Source organism: Chaetodon auriga, chromosome 4, assembly GCF_051107435.1.
Source record: "Chaetodon auriga isolate fChaAug3 chromosome 4, fChaAug3.hap1, whole genome shotgun sequence".
Lineage (NCBI taxonomy): Eukaryota > Metazoa > Chordata > Actinopteri > Chaetodontiformes > Chaetodontidae > Chaetodon > Chaetodon auriga.
The window spans coordinates 13,857,379-13,865,914 of NC_135077.1; the positions used below are offsets into that span (position 1 = coordinate 13,857,379).

The 8,536-nt window shown below is 40.3% G+C and overlaps 1 protein-coding gene across 1 annotated transcript; it reads left to right on the forward strand.

Annotated features, from left to right (window-relative positions):
• Positions 1 to 733: 733 nt before the first annotated feature.
• On the forward strand, positions 734 to 8,536 carry LOC143319853 (sialoadhesin-like). Its single transcript, XM_076729093.1, has 12 exons — positions 734 to 788; positions 1,596 to 1,952; positions 2,093 to 2,335; positions 2,496 to 2,849; positions 3,205 to 3,411; positions 4,315 to 4,572; positions 4,827 to 5,087; positions 5,322 to 5,582; positions 6,307 to 6,388; positions 6,491 to 6,551; positions 8,037 to 8,257; positions 8,362 to 8,536. Exons 1-12 carry the CDS (start codon positions 734 to 736, stop codon positions 8,438 to 8,440), a joined length of 2,439 nt encoding a protein of 812 aa, XP_076585208.1. The 3' UTR covers positions 8,441 to 8,536.

Genomic DNA, 8,536 nt, shown 5'->3' on the forward strand with positions numbered 1-8,536 from the left:
ATTGGTGTAAAAAGTACAATATTTGTCACTTTACTGCAGTGGAGTAGAATGATAAAGTAGGAGCAGATGGAAATAATAAAAGCAAATGACAAGAACTGCAAAACTGTACTTAAGCACAGTACTTGAGTCAATATATTTTGTTGCTTTCCACCAGTGACCTGTGTTATTTCCAAAGGCAAGGGGCACAATTTATCTCAATCTTAACAAATAACATACAGTATTTTCAGGAAATCAGTCCAGCTGCCAGCTGCAGGTGTTAATTGTTGCCTCTGGTGCTTTCAATGACAGATTATCTGCTCAGACACTCAGTGAGATGTCAGGTGTGTGAAAGCATCTTTAGTTTATTATTTTGACACAAAACTGTCCTCTCAGAAGTTGTGTTAAGGTGGGAAGCTGTGACGTGAGTGGCTCGGGTACCAACAGGCTATAAAATGATCGGCCTTTGTTCTCATAGTCCACAATATATCAGGAAGTTCATGCAGCGTTTAAAAAGCAATATAGTTCAAAGTCATTTCTCCATTTCAACTTGGGGATGTACAGACATTCTGCTGTTCATGTATGTTAATGACGGAAGGAGGAAGGAAGCCAGGTTGGTTTTCATCAGCTGCACAAAAGAAGAAAACAAAGACACGCCTTCTTTTAAGCCCACATACTTAAACAAATTATTTGAAAAACTGATATACTGCACGGTATTTCTTGCACAGTATCGACCTTCTGACAGAGAGGAGCAGCTATGAAGTTCACTGCAGCAGCAAGTTGGTTTGTTTCCTTCCTTCTGTCTGTGTCAGGTACTGTATGTCTTCATCTATATCTTAAGATATCGAAGGACTTTGGAAGGAGGGAACGTTTAAGTAAAATGTATTAAGTAATTAAAGGTAATTAGTCGACAGATCACCAACAGATTTAATGATTTACCTTGGATCATATTTGGAGGAAGATGAGTGGAGTTTTTTTTTTTAATTTGTGGCATCTATAGTCTATTGTCCCCACCAAATAAGGTGCTCTGGACTGGCTGCCATGCTAAAGGAGTGTGCTTATGGATATAAAGCTGAAAAAATAAGTTTAATAAACACCCCAGAAAAGTAGAATAATCACAGTAGCTGTTTCACATGTGTACTAAACTTTCCGAGTTACATCCTTTAAGATTTATAAGACTTCATGTGACCAACATACTGGCAGTGAGGAGTTTCACTTCCATCTTTGCCTGCACGTAGTTTCACACTCTTGACCTGACCACAGACAGGAAACAAGGCACGCAAACACCCTTTAACAATTAGTATGTCGCAAAAGTTCAGACAGTTTGGTGTGAGAGCGGATAAAGCACAGGTGAAACAGAGTTCATTAATGAGGGCTCACTTCCATCAAGTGTCCCGGTCAAGTCAAGTCTCGGTCCCAGTCTAAAGTCAAAATGATCTCAAGCTTTTAAAGGTGTATCATAAAGAATGTTATGTGACAGTAAGTGCAGTAAATACTAAGATTTTGCTGTTCTGAAGATTGTCTAGATCACCTTTCCTCAAGCACCTTGACACATTCATGTCTGTCTGCTGATGTTGTTATGAGTGTGACTGTAGTTTCTGATGTGCTCTGTGTTACAGTGGTACAGGGTCAGAGTGACTGGAGAGTGACTTGTGGCTCTACTAAGATCTGTGCCCTAAAAGGATCGACAGTGGAAATACGCTGCAGATACACATACCCATCCCGCAGAAACGGACTTTATACTGAAGTTCAAAACAAATTCTGGTATACTAAACTCAGTAGAGCTGAACCTGTGGATCTGAGAACAGACTCACAGTATTCAGGTCGTGTGGAGTACAGTTATAATAACAATGACTGCACTCTGAGAATCACAGACCTGAGAGAGAGCGACTCAGCTGAGTACAAGTTCAGCTTCACAACAAACCAACGAGATAGAAGCTATACTGGTTCACCTGGAGTCACTTTGACTGTAACAGGTACGTCTTCATTTGTATGTTAATTAATTCCAAATGTTCAGCATCTAGAAAACAATAATATAAATGTGTCTGAATTTGCATGTGTGTATGTTGACAGTTTTGTCTGAAATAATGTTCCTGTTTCTTCCTCATGGATCCAGATCTCCAGGTGAAGGAGGAACACGATTCATATTCATATTCTCGCCGGATTTACTGTCACAGTGTTTGTTATCTACCTGGTCGTTCTTCCTACATCTGGTACAGAAATGGAGAGAAAATTCAGGGAAAAACATCTTATTATTATCAGAATGATTATGATTATTATTATTCAAGCTCCCATAAGTATGGAGACAGTTATTCCTGTGCTCTCAGTGGACATGAGGATTTCCCCTCTCCTTCAGTGTGTGAGTTCATTCCACAGTCTTCCACAAACATGATGCTGTTTGGAACTTTTTATCTGATGTTCTGTACCATGACTTCATGTGTCTTTTACATGGGCGACCCCATCTACTGCAGTATAACCTATAGCTTTCATAAAGATAATTGAAAAAATGTCATTTTCAGGTGTCCGTGGTCAAACCTGCAACAAAGTGACGTACACTCACAGAAACATCTGTGCATTCAAAGGCTCGTCAGTGGACATTTCCAGCACGTACAGCAGCTCCAGTTATCATGTCACATCAAAGTTCTGGTTCAGTCCTGATCGTAGTCATCAGTGGAAGAATCCCTCACAGCCTCAGGACCTCAGAGAAGACTCCCAGTATGCAGGTCGTGTTCAGGTCCCTGAAACATGGACAGGCTCCACTCTGAGAATCACTGACCTGACAGAGAGTGATTCAGTTCAGTATCGCTTCAAATTCAGCGCAGGAAGGTTTGAATGGGGGAGTAGTTTACCTGGAACAACTCTGACTGTTAAAGGTACTGATGCACTCAAACTAGTATTCACAGCAGCACAGTTTGATAAAAAAAAACTTCTTGTACCACTTTCTTATCAGGTTAGCTAATGTAGCAGAATTTAATGTAATGTTGAAATATATGTGGCATGCAAAAGTTTGGGCACCCCTGGCTAAATTTTTTTTTTTTACAGTGTGTAGCTAAGCGAGTAAACGATGACCTGATTTCCAAACAGAATTAAGTTAAAGAGAACACATGTATTTAGTTTTTCAAGTGAGATTACTTTTTTATATCCATCTTTCCAGTGTTGAAATAACAGGCCACTCTCTGTGTTACTGACAGATGATTTTTACATGACCTTTCTGTTCCTCATTCACAGATCCAGATTTAAGTGTGCAAGTGATCTGGTCTTCTACTGGTCCAAAGCTGAATTGCCAGAGCAGCTGTATTACTGACCGTTCTTCCTTCGTTTGGTACAAGAACGAAACAAAAATTTGGGAAGAAACATCTCCTTCTTACAGAGGATACGTTGATCCTGCAGACACTTATTCCTGTGCTTACAAGAGTTACAAGTCTCCTCCAGTGTGTGAGTTTACTCCACTATGTCATGAACAAACATCCACTGGCGAAAACTTTAATGCTGCCATAATCAATATTTTATAGAAACAATGGATCACATGACTAGATGTATGTGATATGCCAGTGTGCAGCTGTCTATCTGCTGGATGTGGAAATAGGTGCTAGCCAGTTTACCAAATCAACTTCATATGGTGATAATAGCAGTCTTGTGTGAACAGCTTGTTTCTGCTGCCACCAAATGGCAAAAATGAATAATAAAAAGAAAATATGTTATTGTAGGTTTAACCAGAAAAGCATTTTAGGATAAAATCAGAGAGAAAGTTCAACATATTACATGATGTATCACTCCAGCCTCTACACTACTAAAACATCACATTACTTTAACATTACTTAGCTGCTACAGAATCATCCATTATCAACATAACATCTAGTTTGGTAAGCAAATGAGATCCTCTCAGGCAGTCACATTGGTCCTCCAAGACTATCAAACAGCTGTGCAGAACTATTTGACACAGCAGAACAGTGAAGCATCCATAAATGTCTGATTACCATTTTTACCATGAGTCTTATAATTGACCATAATCCATACATGCAATTGCTCAATTAGTAATTTGTAATTGCGTGCTGAAAGTATGGTGCGGTACAGTAAAAGCAAACATTAAAGGTATCCTGTGGAGTGTTACTGAGCTGTGTTTTTACCAGCGCTTGTTTTGTTCATACCTTGCATGTGCATAAGGATGCAGGTGCATGTGGACTTCATGATTCACACTGTGCTGTTGATCTAACGCTTATTCCACTGAAATGTCAGCAAAGGCAGTGAAGTGACTTTTTAAAAATTGTTTGATTTGATTGTTTGAAATCAGAGAGTAAAACGCTCACTGAATAATGTGTGTTATATTATTTCCTTCAGATGCTCCGCCAGTTCCCCAGGTGTCGATGAGTCCCCATGGTGACACTATGAAGGACAGCTCAGTGTCTCTGACCTGTAGCAGTGATGCTAACCCAGCAGCTAAATACACCTGGTACAAGAAGAACCAAACACTGCGAAGCAGAGAACAAAAGCTTGTCTTGAACTCTGTCCAGCCCTCTGACTCTGGAGAATATTACTGTACAGCTGAAAATGAACTGGGGAAGATGACATCTAAAAATGTCTTTGTTAATGTGAAATGTGAGTAAAAACAACTTATTCAAAAGCAACACATAGCCCAAATCAGTCAGATTTGCTATGTCGGGTGAACAAAGGAGGGGTTTTGGAGATTATGTCTACTTTCTCTGTGGCTGCAGTTCACTGAGCAGAACTTTTGGCATTTATATTCACAGTGCTGTTCAAACACACACATTCATCACAAGTCCCCCTCCAAAGTTTCAGATGCTGCAACACACCTCAGTTCATAAAAATCATTGTTAACATATCTCTTCCAGATGGTCCAAAGAGCTCCAATGTGTCAGTGAGTCCCTCTGGTGACATAGTGGAGGGCAGTTCAGTGAAACTGACCTGTAGCAGTGATGCTAACCCAGCAGCTACTTATACCTGGTACAAGGGGAACCAAACACTGCTTCAGGGACCAGAAGGCACTTATACTTTCACCTCCATCAGCTCTATGGACAGTGGGATCTACTTCTGCAAGTCTGAAAATCAGTACAGCCAGATGAACTCTCCATCTCTCTCTGTAGAGGTCCAGTGTAAGTACAAAACAGAATTTAGACACTGATCTGATGATTGTAGACTTGCCTTCAACAGTCTGACTAGCTGCAGACTAAAAGGTCAGCTGTTTAAAGTTTGCAGCTGCCTCTTTCACACCTAGCAGTGGTTAATGGATTTGAATAGTGAACATCTGTCACATTGGATAGAAAGTCTTTGGCACCACACTCAGAGAACCTAAAATCACACAAATGAGTTCATGTATTTTTCACCAGATCCTCCAAAGCCTCCCTCTGTATCAGTGAGTCCTGCTGGTGAGATCGTGGAGGGCAGTTCAGTGAATCTTACCTGTAGCAGTGATGCTAACCCAGCAGCTAATTATACCTGGTACAAGGAGAATGAAGACTCACCAAAAGCATCAGGACAGAACTTCACCATCACTGACTTCAGAGCTGAACACAGTGGGAATTATTACTGTGAAGCCCAGAACAAAAGAGGAGGCCATAACTCCACCTTACATCTGATTGCTGCAGCAGGTCAGTTGTGTGCATTCACCTACAGTACATCCACGTCTTTAATGCAGACCTTATTCGGATCCCACTGTTGTTAGAGAGGGTACCAGAAGTCCCTTACACTTCCTTGACCTGACCTTAACCAAAGTGAAACAGCCTGCAAACTGCCTAAACATGCAGTAACTCCTTTTAATAAAACACACAGTTTAAACACAGTTTCTAACCTTGTACAGGTGGATTGTAATTAAGTACATTTATGCAAGTGCTGTGCAAATTTGAGGCACTTTTTTGTTGTTTTTGGCTTTACTTGAGTATTTTCCATTCTATTTCTTCTTTTTGGAGATATGTAGTTCTCACAGGACAGTGACACTACAAGATGATCTTACAGAGTATGATGCATTGCTGTCAATTAAACTAACAAACACTGTATAAAGCAGTTCAAATCAACCTTAAACATTTACAGCAGCAAAATGCAACACGCACATTAATGCAGCAGTAATATTAATCAACAAACAATCAGATATGAAATCAGAAATGTAAAGTACATTTTGATGATAATTTGAACACACTTTTACAGTATTTACACAATGTGGTATTAGTACTTTTACCTAAGTGTAGGATCTGAATACTTTCTCAAGCCCTGCAGGTAGGTGACTGGAGATTTTGGGGAACAATATGTTAAACTGTAATGACTCGAACATCCTGCAATTCCCAAATGAGCTGTCAGTATTTCCTCCTGATTATCCAGGTGCAAGGACATCAGCAGCTATAACAACAATCACTGCCATTCTTCTGGTTATCATACTCCTCGCTGTCTTCCTGTGGATTAGGTGAGCCATTATGTCTAACCAGGATTGTGTTCACTAATGCATCTGAAATGATGTCATCTGGTCCCTGGATTCAATTGCTCCTCATTCTCCCCCCCCATCCAGGAGATATAAGATCTTCACACAGCAGTCTGAGGGTGGAGAGAGACCCAACAACAGAGCACAGGTGAGGAAGGAAGCGGTCAAGTATTCAGTGCAAAAGAAAACATGCCTATCTGAAAGTGCCTTATTTCCCTCTATTGCCTAATTTTTCCACAAAGGATTAATATTACAATTACAATTAGTCATTTGGCTGATGCTTTTATCCAAAGCGGCATACATACACACACTGATGGCACAGCATTGGGGCAGTTCTGGGGTTCAATATCTTGTCCAGGGATACTTCAGTATATGGACTGCTGAGGCCAGGGATCGAACCACTGACCCTCTGATCGGTGGACGACCACTCTACCTCCTGGCCCACAGCCACCCCCGTGAATGCAGAAATTAATTACTAATTTTTGTTCCAGGCCGCAAACCTGTGTATTTCTGCTGCACAGTTAATATTAGGGTCTATGGGGGTCAATGTGCTTTTAGAGCCTCCCTCAAGTGGCCATCTGAGGAACTGCAGTTTTTGTCGTTATGCGTTGGCTTCATTTTTCAGCCCTTGAGGTTGCTGCTTGACTGCTACCCTAATATAATGGGGTTTAAATGAATTTTGTATGTGTCACTTAAACCGTAGTCAAAGATTTTCGAACAGAGGCTTTTTCCTACAGTAGTTAAAATAAAAACTGTTACCTTGCCACTCTATGTTTGTTGAAAATATCCAGTGAGAAGGTCTGTCGAGTTTATTTACGTAGCTTAATACCACATACAGTATTAATGTGGATTAACAAGCCCAAATCAGTATTTGCTCTTGATCCAGGCAAGTTACATAAGAAGACAACATCAAACTTAAATGAATAATAAAATATACTTCAAGGTATTCTAACTTAGAGGTTTTCCAAAATTCCAGAAAAATAATTTTGTGCCATTTTTCTCATCATTTGGCAGGAAAAAGTATTTGAACTGTGCAACCTTAACACGTTCCCCTGAGCAGGCTCAACTGAAAGGTTACGTTACCGCAGTAATTTAACTAGCATCCATCCATGCTTCTCGAATCAACTCTTAAACTAAATTTTGACAAAATCAGTCTTATTGTGTTCCCACATCATGTAACGCCCCTCTGGTCACTTGTTGTTGATTAAAGAATTTATGTGTGATCCACTGTTGAATTGATGTGCCCCTGCTGTTCAGGCTCAGCTAAACAAAATCTGAAATCTAGTATTTAATGCATCTAAACATGGTTTATATTGCTTAAACAAAGGGGTATTCAGCTATCTTTGAATATTCTAAATCTCTGTTGGCGACCAGTAGGGACTGCAAAAACACTTACTCAAGCGCAGGATCACAGTTGTTGTGACTCAGCAAAGTATTAGTAGTTTCACAACTAACTGCATCAAGCACTGTGACCACCAACTCTCAGTAGCTGGTGAAGACATTATAAAGAATTGAAGAACAATCTCCCTTGATCCCAACCAAAATCCAACTGTAAGGTAGGTAAGTCAAGCAAGGACATTTTGTGCAACAGACCAGTAAAAATGTAGTTATACTGTTCTGTTTGTCCTGTCAGCTAAACATGGGTCCAGTTTTCTACAGCACCTCAGCTGGAGCGCAAAAACAACCAGAAGAAGATTATGAGGACCTCCATTACGCCAGCATCCACCTCTGTCTGAACCAAGAAGATGCTCTCTACTCCAACATCAGACCGACTCAGCCCTGCAGACAAAACGAGGAAGAGGTCGATGTAGAATACAGTATTGTTAAAACTGACAACGCCAGGAGTGCCCCAAGGTGAGCAGCTCCTCTCACATGAAAATATTATTTGCTATGTGATTCAAAAAGAATACGCATTGGGTTAGAATCAGTGTGAATGGTTTATTTTTGTCCTTTCACAGAACAAGACATCAAGAGGATGGGGAGGATTCATTCGCACTGTACAGCACAGTCAACAAAAGCAATGTGAATGGAACATGAATCTATGGTCTATTTATATGTCATTTTTATAGGAATACTGTGTTCCTCAGGACAGACATGGTCAAGTGCAGCATCAGGTCGGCTGTCAAAAATAAA

Excerpts from the sequence above, each read along its gene's own strand:
- LOC143319853 (XM_076729093.1), top strand. The coding sequence starts at position 734 with ATGAAGTTCACTGCAGCAGCAAGTTGGTTTGTTTCCTTCCTTCTGTCT. Across the intron at positions 2,850-3,204 it reads AACAACTCTGACTGTTAAAG|ATCCAGATTTAAGTGTGCAA; the intron begins GTACTGATGCAC and ends CCTCATTCACAG. Across the intron at positions 5,088-5,321 it reads TCTCTCTGTAGAGGTCCAGT|ATCCTCCAAAGCCTCCCTCT; the intron begins GTAAGTACAAAA and ends ATTTTTCACCAG.